General features: G+C 38.0%; 2 protein-coding genes across 2 annotated transcripts in view; both read right to left on the bottom strand.

The window, feature by feature from the left end:
• The window catches only part of LOC107730710 (oxysterol-binding protein 2-like), a 15,651-nt gene extending 7,744 nt beyond the window's left edge, over positions 1-7,907 (bottom strand). Inside the window, exon 1 of the mRNA XM_016541590.1 lies at positions 7,470-7,907. Within this exon, the coding sequence (XP_016397076.1) occupies positions 7,470-7,774 (305 nt within the window). The 5' untranslated portion in view covers positions 7,775-7,907. The remainder of the gene's footprint in view (positions 1-7,469) is intronic.
• Positions 7,908-10,339: 2,432 nt separating this feature from the next.
• Positions 10,340-17,893, bottom strand: part of LOC107730711 (ras-like protein family member 10B) — a 25,991-nt gene continuing 18,437 nt past the window's right edge. The window contains exons 2-3 of the mRNA XM_016541592.1: positions 14,211-14,335; positions 10,340-12,290 (exon numbers count right to left, since the gene is read on the bottom strand). Of these exons, the coding sequence (XP_016397078.1) occupies positions 12,020-12,290; positions 14,211-14,335 (396 nt within the window). The 3' untranslated portion in view covers positions 10,340-12,019. The remainder of the gene's footprint in view (positions 12,291-14,210; positions 14,336-17,893) is intronic.

Here is a 17,893-nt window from a genome sequence, read left to right as displayed (position 1 = left end):
GCGACAGCGACTACAAAAATCTCGATAAGAGGGAGTTGTTATGGAGAGGAATTGCAGATCAAACAGGATTCGATGTGTACCGGGGTATTTCTGTTTTTCATTAAGCGCCATCTAATGTCAGGGAGTGAATTTGCACGTTCACTCGGCTCATCGCCTGCGAAAATCGTTTGGGTATGAACACAAAAGACGCGTCGAAAAACATTGGCGATAAGCGCGCGCGATAATTGTCCCGGTGTGTACAAGGCTTAAGAGCGATGGAAGGAGAAGTACACGAAGGCGAGGCAAAACTGATTGAATGATTTATGATGCACCATAATATCTTAATTGGATTGTGATTGTTTCTGCTCAAAATAGGTTCTGAAATAACATTACTGTTTTACTTTAATTAAAGAACAAATATGAACTAGCAACTGACCTGCTTAAGGAAAAAAGCATGAGCCTTGTTACAGAAGTAGAAAATCTCCTCTTTATTGAGCATATTACAGCAGGGCTTTAGCTCCCAGTATTTTCTCATCTCCCACTCAGCTTATTTTAACTACCTGCTTCTTCACTAACTGAACCACAGGAAATTATATGAAGACTAATGATGCACTGAAAAGAAAATTCTTGGCCAAAACCAAAAATTCTGAATATACTGTACTGGGGAGAAAATATACTGCAAAAATGCAAATAATAAAAGTACACTTTGTTTGGAATAAATAACATAAGATAATTGGAATTATTCCAATTATAATTTATTCTTTCTATTCATCAAAGAATCCTAAAAAAAAAATTATCACAGTTTCCACAAAGACATTATTAAGAAGAAGAAGAAATGTTTCTTGAGCACTAAATTAGAATGATTTCTGAAGGATCATGAGGCATTGAAGACTGGAAGAATGGCCGCTGAAAATTCAGCTTTTCCATCACATAATTTAGATTTTAAAACATATTAAAATACAAAACAGTTCTTTTTCATTGCAATAATGTCACAATATTATGGTTTTACTGTATTTTTGATTAAATAAATGTAGCCTTAGTGACCATAGGAGACTTCTTTCGAAAACATTTTACAAATCCTACCGACCCCTAATTTTTTAATGGTAGTGTACATAAATTAAAAATAGATACAAATATTGATACAAGGAACAGAAGTATTGACGTGAAACACTGTAGAATTGCGCAATATCAATATAAGATTGTATTCACTCAACTGCACAATGTTTTAGTATGTTTTTTTTTAAAGGTGACATACGTTTGTATCCTATACCTTTGTATAGGATACAAATCTTACTTTTCCAGGTTTTAAGTGCTATAATCAGGTCCCTGAATATTATGGTTTTACTGTATTTTTGATTAAATAAATGTAGCCTTAGTGACCATAGGAGACTTCTTTCGAAAACATTTTACAAATCCTACCGACCCCTAATTTTTTAATGGTAGTGTACATAAATTAAAAATAGATACAAATATTGATACAAGGAACAGAAGTATTGACGTGAAACACTGTAGAATTGCGCAATATCAATATAAGATTGTATTCACTCAACTGCACAATGTTTTAGTATGTTTTTTTTTAAAGGTGACATACGTTTGTATCCTATACCTTTGTATAGGATACATATCTTACTTTTCCAGGTTTTAAGTGCTATAATCAGGTCCCTGGTGCATCTACTAACCAAGGAAACGTGAAAAAGATTAACCCAATCACTTTGTTTTGGTAAGCCTTTTTTTGCAAGCGTCTGAGAAAACGAGCGCATCTGATTTCGCTCCCTTGGTGACGTGGCAAAGACCTCAACATCAAATAATATGTCTGGTGGAAATCCAATACAGCTCACCATCCAAATAACAGCATTCCTACAGTAAAGCATGGAGGTGGTAATATCCTGTTATGGGGGTGTTTCTCTGCAGCAGGGACTGGAGCACTTGTCAGGATAGAAGGAAAAATGGATGGGGCAAAATACCATCAAATTCTTGAGGAAAATCTGCTGCCCTCTGCCAGAAAGTTGTCAATGGGAAGAAGGTTTACCTTCCAACATGACAATGACCCAAAGCACACAGCAAAACTGAGCACACAGTGGTTGAAGAGAAAAAGCTGAATGTCCTTACACGGCCTAGTCAGACTTGAAAATCTGTGGAATGACTCGAAGACTGCAGTCCACAAACGGTCACCATCAAGATTAACTGAACTTCAGCAGTTCTGCAAAGAAGAGTGGGCAAATATTGCAAAGTCTAGATGTGCAAAGTTACTAGATGTGCAAAGTCTAGATGTGCAAAGTTTTTTTTTCCTGACATGTTGGTGTTATATCTTTCACTTGGATGTTATAAGTTGCACTGAGTAAATATGGCTGGATAAAACAAAAACTGTGTCCGTCTTCATTTCAGGCTACAAAGCAACAAAATATGATTATTTTAAAGAGGGGTGATTATTTTCTATATCCACTGTACATCTCCTGTATTTGAGCAGTGGTGCTGTTTAGTGCATACACTGTAAAAAAAATTCCGTAAAATTTACGGTAGAAAACCGGCAGCTGTGGTTGCCGGAATTTTACCGTAAAAAATACGGTAGCAACGTTTTAGGTTTTACGGTTTTAACTTAAATTTACAGTTAAATACCGTAATTTCATTAACTGATAAAATGTTATTATATACCAACCTATTGAAGTACTAAAATCTGTTTTGTACCTTTGTAATACACTGATAACCACCAAATGCAGATGGTGATGAGAAAGTCACACGATGAACCAAAGCCTATCACAAGCAGCTTTTAAATAATAACATATATAGAAGGTGCACAGTGTCATTCACACAAACACCAAACACCATCATGGTAACACACATGAAACTGAAATAATGCAATAAACATTCATTAACAACATTAGGTGTAACGCACAACCCTAATATACAAAACTGATAAGAAAAAAACTAAGAAGAAACATAGTTATTTCAACAAAAAAACATCAAATTTGAAATGTAACACAGGGAATTCTGGGAATGTCAATTTACAGTTATTCACTGTAAATTAAACGGTCTTTTTCACTTTCAAAAACGGTATACTACCGTAAAATTAATGTCCAATACATGTAATGTCCAATACAGTTTTTCACCGTATATAGTAGGGGAATTGACCGTTAACCATTTAACAGGATTTTACTGTAGCATTTTTACAGTCTTTTACCGTTAAATTCACGGTCATTTTTTACAGTGTATGCTCAGGCCAGAGATACAGATTCACGTCTAAATCACATCCCATACTATCTCATTCCCCATGCTGTCCAGTAAATAAGAGTCCAGAAGTCTCTCAACTACAACCTAAAAGGTCTTCCTTTCTTTTGTGGGACACAAAGAAAGATATTTTATTAAAAAAATTATGGGTGTTTTTGTCCATGCAAAAACAGTTGAACCATTCTTCAAAATACCTTTGTTTGTGTGGCACAGAAGTCATACAGCCTGGAACAACAAGAGGGTGAGTAAATGATGACAGAAATATAGTTTTCAGGTTAACAGTTACTTTCCCAATCATACCAAGGAATTATAAAGAAGCCATTCATAATCTGTTGACTGTTATCAAACATTGGCTCTAAAACATATTCACACATTTACTGTTGCTCTTCCTGGCTTCCCAACAGCATATTTGGCAGGTTGATTTGGCAGACATTAGCACAGCACATTATCCAGACACTCCATTGAATTGGCTATGTGTGCACCATTGCCAGAGCTCTCCGATGACAGCAGATCTAGCTTTACACCACTGCAATCACCTCCACCATAATAGACTATTAATAGAGGAGAGCAGCAAGAGACATGCTTCTTCTCTTTCACAGTCAGCAGAGTGTCGCTTTCCCTTCAGACTCTCCAGAGCGGGAAGAAACCCTGTGGCCCACTGTGTGAAGTGTCAGGAGGCCCACAGGGTCTGCCCAGTAGAGATACAGATTGATGGGCATTGCTTCAGTGCTCTTACAAGAGCCTCTGCCCTTATTTCATTAGCCGCTTGACTACAGATCTACTCCATGACGCTATCACGATGACCCTCGTGACCATCTGATAACAATTCGTTCTCGATCACAGTTTGTGCACAATACAGCTCTGATAACACAAAGGCTCTCAAACACACTTCCTGGATGTCTTCAGTATGCCTTGTTGCATTCAGATTTTAGCTGGTAGGTATAATTTTGAAGAATGAAGAAGACTGAATGTTTCAGGATAATACCAAAGTCCCTTTAATGCTGAGCTGGCTTCCCTCTATTTCCGACTCCACTTGAAGGGCATATAAAGCAAGCCAGTTTACTTGGCGACCATCTTTGTAACACCCCTGGCCGCCTATTTTCTTCGTAACTATTGTGACCTTCAAGTGGAGTCGAAAAATTATCATAATTATGCATTCTAAGCAAATGAATGACCAAGCAAAGATATATTTACAGTCAGAAAAATCAGAATTCAGTTGTTGAGTTGTGGCATTGGAAAGGGTGTGTCAATTTGAGACATGGAGGCAACACTAATATATAATATACATAATATCATACATCTATAATCTATATATAGAGATAAGTGGAAAGCAAGTCTGTAGTGTATGTTGTTACTAACTCAACTTTCACAGTTTTGCTTTACATTTAGTTGTGATACCATGTATAAAAAAGTGATTGAAATGAAATATTCTGAATTCCGGTGTAGTTATTTGGGTTTAATTTTCACAATATATATATTTTGTTTACTTTAGACTAGGTTAATGTTATGTTTCTGACTTGAATCTTCAAATATTCAAAACTATTTGTTGAATGATGCTTCAATATTATGTTAAAATTTCTTACAAATAAGCAATAAAATCTGACAACTAAGGTATCATACATTCTGCTTCTTTACCTTCATTTTTTTCAGGCTGTTCCAGCTAACACGAATGCACATTCTAGAATAAACACAGCTGATTAAAAAAGCCCTTAAAACTGCAAGGGCTGCAAGGTAAGACTTGCATTTACAGTTTACAGTTGTGATAATGAGCATTACAATTTCTCCCATAGATGTTTCCAGGAAGTTCATTTCCTCCTCCTTCTACTTGGAGAAAATCCAACATGCACTTGTTGGAAACAATGTAGATGGGCAATATTTTCAACATGCTCAATATGGGGCAAGAAAGTCTGCTAGAAAGTTCAATGACTGATAATCTCAAGGGCACTGCTATGCAATATTTCAGAGACTGCAGAATCACCAGCACTAGGATACTTTATGACAATTATAATCTTTATAGCTCAAGGAACAGATATTAACATTTTCCCCACTTGCGCCTGTGTCTTTTGCAGCTTCTCGTACATAACGTGGTGTAGTTGGTGCTAGTTCAAATTTAAAGAATGCTATTACAAAAAAGTTGCATCTGCAGATATGGCCTTGATTTGGGATCTGTGCCTTTGTGCATACGGACATCTGACTGCTAAGTAGGGATTGTGTTTTTCAGCAATAGTGTGTGCACCCTTAATTTACAGAGAAAAGAAGGTCCGGGAAAAATCTGTAGATGGAAAAATCTCCATACAAGTTATTTGTGAATTTTTCTTTTTTCTAATTGTTACTTTGCACTTTTTATTAGAAAATGTTTATTTATTATTTATTCAAGTTTTTAAAGGTATCTAATATTTTGATACTGAATTTCCATGATCTAAATATTCTTAAGAATTAAAAGTTTGTTGTCATTTGAAAGCGTGTTGGCCTTCTTGCATTATTATGCTTTTATATTATGATTATATATTCAGTGGCATAAAATGGTCTTAAAATGACAATAATATTGTTTATTGCAATTATTTCTGGGCCAATATATCGCACAACAAAAAGTTGTTATCGTGACAGGCCTACCTGTATGCAGCATATCGTCCTCATAGTTGCATAATTAGCAATCACATACACATTTCAATGGGCAATATTTCTGCTTGACTAAATCATTAAACAAACAATGAAGCAATTATAAGACAGTAGTAAATAGGTTTTGTGACAGTTACCTCATGTGATCCACCTGTCTTCCTGACACAAGGGGAGCAATGAAACATGATTACTACTGCTGGCTAAAGGGCCTCTATAACAACAGGTGCTACTGGCCGAGTTCACAGGTGACACATGTGAAGGAGGTTTAAATTTTAAAGAGATACTGTATCACTGCATGCATAAGCTTCACATCAGATGTCTCAGCCCCTGACATTCAAGATGCTGTCAAAAAAAAAACAATGATATGAGTGTAGTTTTGCTGTGGTACTAGCAAGGTGTACCTAATAAAGTGGCCAGTGAGTGTATATAATATGTGATTCTCGTTCCTTATTTTTCATATTATATTTTAAGGAAAGCTGGTTACCATGGTAAATGTTTGTAAAGGATTGTTGCGTGTAACAAGCTGGCTAAAGCTAATGCTGGCTAACACATCTGTAGCTGGCCAGAGACTGAATATGGACCGGAATAAATGATTGGTTACCAAGTTAAAAAAAAAAAAACACACACACAAGCTAGAAATATGCCTAAACCTAAACTTGTAAGACACGCCCACATACACACGCAAAAGTCGGTTGTCAGATATTAAAGGGGTCATATGACGTTGCTAAAAAGAACATTATGTTGTGTATTTGGTGTATGCAATGTGTTTATGCGGTTTAAGGTTAGAAAAAAAATTTAATTTTCCACATAATGTACATTATTGTTGCTCCTCTATGCCCCGCCTTTCTGAAATGTGTCGATTTTTACAAAGCTCATCGTTCTGAAAAGCGAGGTGTGCTCTGATTGGCCAGCTATCCAGTGCGTTGTGATTGGCCGAATACCTCAAGCGTACAGCGAGAATCAAAGTTACGCCTTCTTTCTTTGCGTATACATTTGGGGGGCGTTATGCAAATCTTCCCACACAGTGATGTAGACATGTGGGGGCGTGTTTAAACTAGGCGTTTTAGGAGGGCGTGGACAAGTCTTACGTTTTATAAAGAATATCTCTTTGGGTTTGAGACTTTAGTCTTTGCAACTTTAGGGATCTTATCTGTGCACCAACAGCTTGTAACCCTCCAAAGAGAAAGGAAAATTTGAAATCGCATCATATGACCCCTTTAAAATGCAACGGCTCTCATAAGCGTCACAGAGAATCGCTGTATGAGAACATCAGTTGACGTTAGCATGAGCACTAGCTGACGCGTTAATAAAACATCGTACTGTCATTTAATGAGTGAGACAGGAGTTTGTCCGCTCGTAATTACATTTAAGGGCCTGGTTTAAAAGAAAGGCACGGTGATTAAGTGAAGCGAGGGTTTTGAGGTGGACTAGCATCTGTCCACACTAGAGACGCGCTCGTGAAGTGCAATGAGTGTCCGCATGTATGTATGTTTGACAGCTCTCATGACCTGCATTGACATGACAGATCCCTACACTGGTCGGCCACACAACAGCATACTAACATAGCCCATATATATGCATACATTGCATTCTTGTAATAAATGAATGACATCAACACAGGTGCATAAGGAACGCGTATTATTTACCTGTAATAGGACAGCAGTCCATTGCTGAGCACGAACCATCTGCGCTGGTAACCTTTGATATAGTTAGTCCATTTAAAGAGCCAGCCTTTGTACGTGTCCGAGCCCGGGGCTGGTGTCCCGCTCGCTGGCGTGGACGCAGCACTCTTGCCCTGCTCGCTCATTCTCCTCCTGCCCCGGTCCACTGCCGCAGACTGATGATGTCGCCGCCGCCGCCGCTGCTGCTGTTTGCAGGATAAGCACGGAACTGCGGTGAGAAAGGACACGATCCTGCTGGGGCCACTGCAGGGAGCGGCCACTCTCCCCATAAAACTCACCGCCGATGCTCTGAGATGGACGGGCTACCAGGGGAGGAGGAGGAGGGTCTGGGGCAGGGAGAGAGAAACAGCGCACTCCCCTTCTTTCTCTCCACGATGACAGAGAGATGAACAGCAGCGAGCTTGAGAGCAGGAGCGACGACCACTGGCGAGAGAGGAGAGCGCTGCTCCAAAATCACCCGCGCACTATTTACGCTCATAGTTTTCATCCAGTCAGTCACATTTTGCGCTACACTGTTCATATGAATTACAAACATAGGTAGTAGGCTACGTATTGAGTAATACAAAACACGCGCTCAGTAATAAAGAGTATTTAAAATACTTACTGTTATAGTCACTTCTATATGTTATATACAATTCTATCATTTATTTAATTTAATGTTATTCAAATATACATGTAATCAATAGCACGTACTGTTGGACTCTATTAGCTCCACTGCTAATAGTTAATAGTGAGTAACTTGAGCTTCAGACAAAAAAAAAATTCCAGTAAGTTCTGTCAAGGAAAATAATTCTACAAGCTAAAACATCGCCAAGAAACGTACGGACTGGATCAAAATATAAGTGGAGCGGAGTGTCTCCGCTCGAAGTACTCTGCAATAACTCCATCACTTGAACTCCACTCCAGATTTTCTCACGCTAGTGAGAAAACTGACCACAAACGAAAGTACTGGACAAATCGCTTTCCGTATTGATTGGATAAGAGACTAGTGTTCCATCTCATTCGCTAGAGAAAACGCCACACGTTGACTTGAAAACGTTCCCCGCTTCTCATTCATTCCGGAATGTTAGAACACCGCTTATCCAATCAGATTTGAGGAATGGAACTTTAATATTTTACTGCATTTTAGCATACAGTATGTGTACCATTGGATACCTTATCAAAGTGCTATAGTAAAGACTATGATAATGAAAATAGGAACATTTATATAATGTATCCACATTAATTCTTGGTAAACGAGTACATATTTATTATTTGTGTCTTGTGTCATTCGCGTTTTTATCTGTGTAGGTCTTGTGTAAAATTTGTTCAAACTTATTTTGTAATTGTTATTTGGTAGTTCGCACCGGTCTTACAGATTCATTTTTATTAATAGATAAAAAATTATTGGAGAAAAAAACTGTCTTCTTGAAATACTATCATATTTTTCTGTTCTTCAGTGCATTCATTTGTATTGAATGATTATTATTATTAAATTTTTAAAGCTGAACGAGGTAAGTATAGAAAGGCAGTATTGTGATAAAATATTTCATAGAAAAGATCGTTCACCAATTGGTGGCGCCATGGTGTTTCAAATGTGGCACAAGCAGTTGGTTTGGGATGTCAGACACAAGTGATATATGAAATATTAAACAAAAGAGGGGAATAGCTAAGACATTGTTTGAAATGGTTTATTAATTTTTCCTTGATGAAACATAACAACTATTAAAATAAAACAAACATTTGTTTCCATTTTACAAAAAAAGCAGGTAGCCCTTTAAAATCTAAACCAAAAAAGTGAGAGAAAAGAGTCCAACCAAGACAATCTATATTCAGCATGTCTGAATGTTCAGTCTAAATCCTTTAACATTACTAGCACAGGACATATTCTGCTACATCATCTAGTCCTCAGTCCACAACCATAGCACTTAACACTGTGTGGCATGCAAATGTATGAACCCCTCTCTGCTGTTTTATAACACTAGCCTGACTGTTTCTCAATCACTTACACTTAAACTACATGCTAAGCTTATTGCACACTAACATTATACAAAAAGACAAAAACGATGCTCAAGTATTGTTACAAAGTTCTGCTTGTACTCACTCATGTAGGTACGTACAGTAGGTACATCAGTGCAATTTACCCCTGATTGATTTTGGTTTTGCCAATTAAAGCATGCAGCTCCATTAAACAGAAAGAGATTCTTTATGATAAAAAAAGTCTGAAGGATGACCCAAGTTGCTAACTTATTTATGTTTCCATCTGCTGACAGAGGTTCATAGCTCTTTTGAGTCATGTAAGATGTGTACAAGTGCATAGATGGCCATCAGGGTTGCATTTTGCGATGAAGGAGGTTGATTTTTTTCCTTAGAACATATGTCTTATGACCTTTTTCTGTCATGGGAATGCATTCGGGGCGGGTGTGCGGCTTCTAGGACCATTCATTTTCTCAGTCTAACGAATTTCCACCTGCGTGCCAAAGCTCCACAGTTTATTACCTCAGAACAGAGTAGGTGACAGAATAGGTGTAGCAGTGCGACAGCTCTAGCTGTGAATCAAGACTTCCACACAGCCAGCCAATCAATCGTGCTGACTATCAGCACATGTCTACAGAACGTTCTCTATTAGTTAATTTGAAGCTCGGGCCAAACATCTACCTGTTCTCTACACTAGCAGAAAGTAGCATAGAAAAAAACTAGCCCCAGATCGACCGAATCTCACTGCAGACACTGAAGAACTTTAACTTTAATGTATTCTGCATTCAGAAAAACTCCAGAGAGGATGTGTATTGCACTGTCATCCACTGACATACAGACTGCAGTCCACTGCAGTAAAGGATGTAAGCCTCCTCTGCATCCTGGTTCAGCAGAAATCATCAGGTTTAGGGAAGCCCCAGGGGACCTGTTGGCTTTATCATCACTTCTTACATCTTCTAGAGTGCCACTGATTGTACATGCTTGCTGAAATCTGCACAACACCTCTCTATCCTGCCACAGGAAGACATTATTTTGTGCCTCACTTCTTCAGTTATCTATATTTAGGAGGTAGGATGTTCGCCATTTTTACTAGATTTGGCAGGGCATATGGTGACAAAATTGCAATGCAGTTATATATAGTATGCAGGCTGGGATATACCTATCTTGGCAAATGTGCTAAGAAGTTTGCAATGAAATAAGTCAGCATGATTTATTGAAGTCCAATATAACAGCTCCAGGCATCTCTTGGCCATGTTCATACATCCACCATGGAACAACACAGTGAACTGGAGAGGTGTATATGGAAGGACAGCTCATCAGTAAGAATGCTGGTGCCTATTTTAAGGACAAATTTCCTAAGTTTCTTAATGCAGTCGTGCACCGGACCAGAAGCGCAGCGCCACGTTGCGTCTAGGACAGCTCACTGGTAAATAGTTAATCTAATCAGCCAATAGGCAAAAGTTCACTTCAAGAATTAACAAAGTGGCATCACGGAGTTTAAATTTTAGTGTTTGAAAAAACAGAGCAAATGTAAAGAAAAAGGGCGATCTATGTTACACGTGTGTGTGTGTGTGTGTGTGTGTGTGTGTGAATTTGGCACTTCTTGTCCAGTGTGCAACCCCCTTTAGATTATGGACAAAACCATTTTGCTATTAAAAAAGCTGTTCCAATAAAAAATATTGTCCCAATCACATTGTTGGAATACTATATACACTTTTGCAGAGTCTGTGTAAAGTGGCCCACTGAATTATTACAAATGGAATGTGAGAATGGTGAGGTTTCTGTCTGTGGTTTATGAAGTCAAATGTTGTGGCAGGATCTTATTAATGTCCTGAAGCAGTTTTTCAAAAAAATGAGTAACAGGGCAGGGATTTTTTTGGAAGTCAGCGCTTCTGAAAGTAATCTAAAGATTAACATATTTCATGATACAGAGGAAGTTTCTAAAAATGTTTAAAAATGTATTCTCTCATTTGTTTTTCATTGATACGATAACATAGGGAAAGATCAGATCATATTTTAGGTCAAATTTGAGGATCACTACAGATAATTCCAACAGGTTCACAAACTTTCGCTCATCATAATTCCTAAACCCTAAGTTTATCCTTCATAAAGGCTGTTTCCAAACAACAGTTAAAAACTGTCACACTGGAGTACACTTGCACTCACAGCATCTGAATTTAAATCTGAGCAGGAAGGGGAGACAAATTATACTCTCTTTGAGTCAGATGCAATATCTTACTCAGACCATGTCAGACTTTGGTAAGATGGGAAAAAAAAACCTTATCTGCATCCATTTTTTTTGTTAGAGTACACTGGAGTAAAGTGAAATTAGTAGTACCTAAGGTAATCCATCAGATGAATGCATCAGTTACAGAGGCCCCTAGGTGGTAATATTCCAGCCATTTTGATTGACAGTTTGTCCCCAAAGCTCCATTCTCGCGGTACAGCAAAGTTGACTTTCAATACTGACGTAGGACCAGTTAAAATCAGATAATTAAGATTCTGATAACACAAACGGGTCCTAAATAAGCATAAATTCAAAAAAGGCTACATATCTGTCACATGACATTACAGCGGTTCCTCTGCAATGCCCCTTGGAGACGGATAGAGGTGTGGTTCGGACGCAGTCCTCGTGCCATGGCTATTCCCAGGAGCTCTTTGAAGAGCAGAAGCACATGCCAGTTATACTTAGCAGAGCACTCAACATAGCCGCACTTCCAGGTTTTCTTCACCAGGACAGACACGGCCCTGCGCTGGGTGAACCGATGCCGCTGAAGGTCCCGCTTACTGCCCACCACCAGGATGGGCACTTCACTACTGCTGCCCACTCTTACGGAAAGACACAGAAAGACACAGAGAGAGGGGAGGTAGGTGAGATGGCAGGTGAGAAGAGCAATAAAAGAGGTTTAAGAGGGAATTAGCAAGTGAAACAAAGCAACCACATGAGAATCAATCGGTTTCTTACATGACATTTATTTTGGACATAATATTTGTTCATGTTTGCATGCTAATATCTTCAGCAAACATGCACAGACACACACACACACAAACATGAAAAGCCCCTCAACTCCTTGACACACTCTGAAGGCACTGAGCTCATAATGTGTGCAGGAGAATGCATGATGTGTGTCCCTTCTCAGTGCTTGAAGATCACACAGGCACACACACATAATGAATGAAGAATGAAAGCGTTTCATGTTCAGGGGGCAATACAGTTCGTACAGTATAAAAACCATTACGCCTATGGAATGTCCCCATTTAGATAGCTAAGTAAACATGAGTGTGTGTGTGTGTGTGTGTGTGAGAATTTTGCTAAACTAAAAAAAAAAGTGCAATGAAATGATTTGCCAATTCACTGTTGCAGAGGGAGCTCAAATTAAAATGCAAGGTTTCACTTATTTGCTTAGAAAAAAAGTGAAACACAGCCTGGTTGAATACATGTAGCTATTAAATAAACATCTGGCCAATTAATATAGTATTGAGTATCTTTACATAATAGTAAATTACCAAGGGACCCATGCATACACAAATTACATATAAATATTTAAAACCTTTAATTGAACACATTAAATTTAATTGAGGACCCAAGGGCATTCCATATGATTCATTTTAATATAAAAAGCATACCACTGCTATTATTCTGATTCTATCATTTCAAATCTGTCAAAAATTGAGGATTTATGCCATTATATTTATATATATATATATATGTGTGTGTGTGTGTGTGTGTGTGTGTGTGTTCAATATATGCGAAGAGACAGAGAGAAAGAAAAGAATGTGTGCAAGTAATATCAGCACAAAAGAGGTGAATAGTCTGTCAAAGAGACCAGTGCCATTGTGTTTAATAAGCCTACTTCAATCACTCATGCCTGTGTCTGGGTGCTTGTGTCATGTTTTACACTTATTTATCCCCCTTTCATACAGTTTATCTGTGCTTCCTGGCTACCCTCTCACTATCTCTTAAACCTTTCAAGCCCTTGTTTAGTCAAAGAACCTTTGTGAAATTTTCTTCTATCTTCTTCTATCACACCCTCTGCATGTGAATTGAGCTTACATTCAATATTCTATCACATCAAACATCTCCATGCAATCTTTATATATTTAACTGAATTCCTAAAAACTACAATAAAATCTTATTGTCTAAAGGACTGCAATAAGACTGAGGTGTTCTCAAAGCAGTGAGAACGTGAACATCATTCGTAAAACAGAGGTGCGATATTGTGGGTGGGGAAAAGGGCTAAAGGTGGAGACTGCAGATCATTTTCTGTCATTCATTCAGTTCACATAAGACCTTTATGCAAATGCACGATGCTGCACAACTTCTATGGTGCACAAGACCTGCACATGCAAAAGGATTTTCTCACTGGCATCTATTATATTCTTATCAGCTGTAGTGAATTGTGACAGTGTCTATGCTCTGTAACTGTCACTCATCCATATTCTCAAATGTCACCTCATCATCTCAGCATCAGCTGGGGAAACAAGGGCCAAATGTTATTAAAAACATCAAATCCAATCAGTAGTTTGTCGCTGCAGCTGATACAGTCACATTAATCAGTGCTGATGTACCTCATATTGCTAAGGAGCTAAGAAAAATCGGTTTCAATGATCACAGTTGGTCCCATTCTAACAATAATAGAAGGACTGTCAAACATATTAGATCTATCATAGCATGATAATCATTCTCTATTATTCTTTGAGGTGATTCATTTCAGGTTCTGAATGAGCTCTGTTATCCTGTTATCTTACCTGTTATCCACAATTTGCTGTCGGATCATCTTGACATACTCAAAGCTTTCCACACAGCAGATGTCATAAACTAGAATGTAGGCGTTTGCGCTGCGGACCCCTCTACACCGCGTATCCAGCCACTCCTGATAGATAAAAACAAACAGACAGACAAAAACACTTGATCAAACACAGTAAAACCCCCAGTGTTAAATCAACACTCCCAGTGTTTATATAATCCACACTCAGAGTGTTAAAAAAGTAACACTGAAGCAGTGTTAAAGTTAATGATATAATTAGTTTAGTAATTGAGTGATGATTGAGATTTATTGATGAACACCTGCTGTTAACAAACTGTCAAACTAAGTCAGCTGTGTGTTTGTTTAGACATGTTAGTTATGGTGAGAAAAAAAAAACCAAGAGAAAGTGTGGTAAAGTGATGGTTATGTTTCAACAAAGCCATATCCAGCTTACAGTGACTTGAGTAACTCATTAAAATTGTAGCAGAAACACTGGCAGATATATAGGTCTATTTTGGAATTGATTTTATGATGCACATAGTTTAAGATCTGACAGTTTTAAGATTAACCTGATGGAGTTTAAAAACTTATTCTGTACTTGAATTTTTCTTTTTTTTTTATCAAACAGACTTCAAGAGTCAGCATATGAATCTCAACAATGGTGACAGTCAACATAAAGCTCCATGTTGCAGTGCATTCTGGGTGCACCAATCAAAACTCATCCATGGCTCCCAGCATGCAATGCGACATGAATAAATTATGCAGCTGTCTTCGTATTTTCTTTTATTCGTACTATTTCCTTTTGTTTTGCTCTTTTTGTTGTGACTTTTAGTAGCCTGTTTTGTGATGTTCACAGATGATCCGAATATCTGAATATGTTGATTGTCACCATTGTTGAGATTCATACTCTCATTCTTGATGTCTGTATGATAATGCAGCTTTAAACTCCTAAAGCAGATTTGCTTTTAAAAGTTTTTCAGACTAATTTTAAATCTGCTGGGTCAAGATTTTTATTTCATGTGAACAAAAATAAGTATTAATCCAATCAATGGTGATGCACTGAGAAAATTAAGTTATGAAAGTGTCCAAATGCTGACGGTTTCTTAACTGAAAAACAACCATCAACACCCTATTGCTATATCATTAATTAGTTACTCTAGTCACTGTACGCTGGATATGTCTTTGTTGAAACATAACCATCACTTTACCACACTTTCTCTTGGCATTTTTTTCTCACCATAACTAACATGTCTAAACAAATACACAGCTATGGCAACCAAATACATTCTAATGTTTTAAGTCAAGGGTCAAGAGCCCAACTAAAGGAAACACTGACCTCGGTAATGGTAATTCAAACAAAACTAAAACATCAACATCTAAAGTCAGTCTGGTTAGTAATGTGTGAAGTTGGTGATGCTGTTTGTGGAGTTGTTTAATCATCCTCTGCAGAGATCTTGAGAGATTTAATGTCTTCTTTTATGTTGTGTTGATTTCATCTAAGGCTGTGGCTGAAGTCAGCTGTGTAGTTCTTGTATTTCTGCTCGTCTCGTCTATTTTTTTCTGTTCTTGTTTCTCTTTCTTTCAGTGATTCAGTTTGTTAACAGCAGGTGTTCATCAATAATGCTCAATCATCACTCAATTACTAAACTAATTATCTCATTAACTTTAACACTGCTTCAGTGTTACTTTTTTAACACTCTGAGTGTGGATTATATAAACACTGGGAGTGTTGATTTAACACTGGGGGTTTTACTGTGAACAGATGGCTGCTGATTGATTGCTTGACAAAGCAGGCAATTACTTGTTTATCTGTGTTGATGGGAGGCCAATGTTCAATTAATTTTTGAAAATCAAACATAAAACGTTATTACAACATTTCACAACGTTGCATTTTGGTTGTAGTTAGGTCAGGGCCGGAGTGGGAGTCATTTTCAGCCCTGGATTTTCATGCCAGAGCGGCCCACTTTAGTTCACGACTGACTATAGCTATTACAATAATGTAATGAAAACTTCAGTAGGCTATATAAGTCTGCAATAGCGTTTAGGAGGTGAAAATACTGTGAAATTACATATATACAAATGGCAAGAAATTTGAAAGCATAACAACTGAACGTCTATGAAACGTCTATGCACTTACATTTTTTTAACTAAAATGGCTATTATTGCAACCATATAGCCTATGAATGAATGAAAATGCATATTTTTCAACTAAAGAAAACTTGTGGGCTGAGTGTGGGCTGCTCTTTTGATAAAATGAGGTCCAAGTTTAAGAATGCGCTAGAAGTTAAATTTTTTTAAATGTATTTTCCTCTCTATTTAACAGCTTTAACTTACAATAGTGAAAGACGTCTCCCCTCAGGTAGATTAAATGTTTTCCTGCCTTGCTAAATTTTGGGCTCATGATCAATAAATTGCATTCGCCCAAAATGATTTGCCAAAATCAAATCGCGGACGTAAGCGCGAGTCCTGCTCGCAGCCGGCAGAGGATTCCGCTTGGTCTTAAAGGCAGGGTATGTGATTTTTCAAAAACACTTTAGAAAACTGATTCGGGCCGAATAGCAAAACAAACTTGTAGCCAATCAGCAATAAGGGGCGTGTCTACTCGTGATGTGGAGGAGAGAGCTTTCAGTGCATGGGACGGACATTAGCCGAGCCGAGCGACAGAAAGATAGAGATGGTGGATAAAAAACAAAAGAGGAAAACGTCTGCGGAACGATAAGGCAAAGAAGTTTTTGAACTAAAATGGCTATTATTGCAACCATATAGCCTATGAATGAATGAAAATGCATATTTTTCAATTAAAGAAAACTTGTGGGCTGAGTGTGGGCTGCTCTTTTGATAAAATGAGGTCCAAGTTTAAGAATGCGCTAGAAGTTAAAAAATTTTAAATTTATTTTCCCCTCTATTTAACAGCCTTAACTTACAATAGTGAAAGACGTCTCCCCTCAGGTAGATTAAATGTTTTCCTGCCTTGCTAAATTTTGGGCTCATGATCAATAAATTGCATTCGCCCAAAATGATTTGCCAAAATCAAATCGCGGACGTAAGCGCGAGTCCTGCTCGCAGCCGGCAGAGGATTCCGCTTGGTCTTAAAGGCAGGGTATGTGATTTTTCAAAAACACTTTAGAAAACTGATTCGGGCCGAATAGCAAAACAAACTTGTAGCCAATCAGCAATAAGGGGCGTGTCTACTCGTGATGTGGAGGAGAGAGCTTTCAGTGCATGGGACGGACATTAGCCGAGCCGAGCGACAGAAAGATAGAGATGGTGGATAAAGCCTGGGTTGCGTACGTATATGTGGGGCGGAGCTATCAAAATAGGGGCAAGACCTTTTTGGGGTAGGGGCGTGTTTGTTTTGGTGATTTCAAATATCAACATTGGCTACCAGAAATCACTTACTCTGCCTTTAAAGCCTTCATCAAACGGCTACGTTCACAAATAAAATAATATTTTGAGCAAAAATAATGATTAATTATCAATTGAGAATTTGTTATTCATATGGTCTGGTGGCGAATACGGGACAAACTGTGTTATAGCTTTCATACGGGATGCTTCTTTGATGCCTTAAATACAGGCATCCATATTTCAACCCCATAGCAGTGGCATGACAGTACCGGCCCTCGCAGCCAAAAAACAGACCGGCCCACCGGGAATTTTCCCGGTGCTCCCGATTAGCCAATCCGG

The sequence above is a fragment of the Sinocyclocheilus rhinocerous genome, unplaced genomic scaffold, assembly GCF_001515625.1.
Source record: "Sinocyclocheilus rhinocerous isolate Xijiao unplaced genomic scaffold, SAMN03320098_v1.1 scaffold3595, whole genome shotgun sequence".
Taxonomy (NCBI): Eukaryota; Metazoa; Chordata; class Actinopteri; order Cypriniformes; family Cyprinidae; genus Sinocyclocheilus; species Sinocyclocheilus rhinocerous.
Note: the sequence above shows the minus strand (reverse complement) of the source record. Positions and strands in the feature narration are given on the sequence as shown.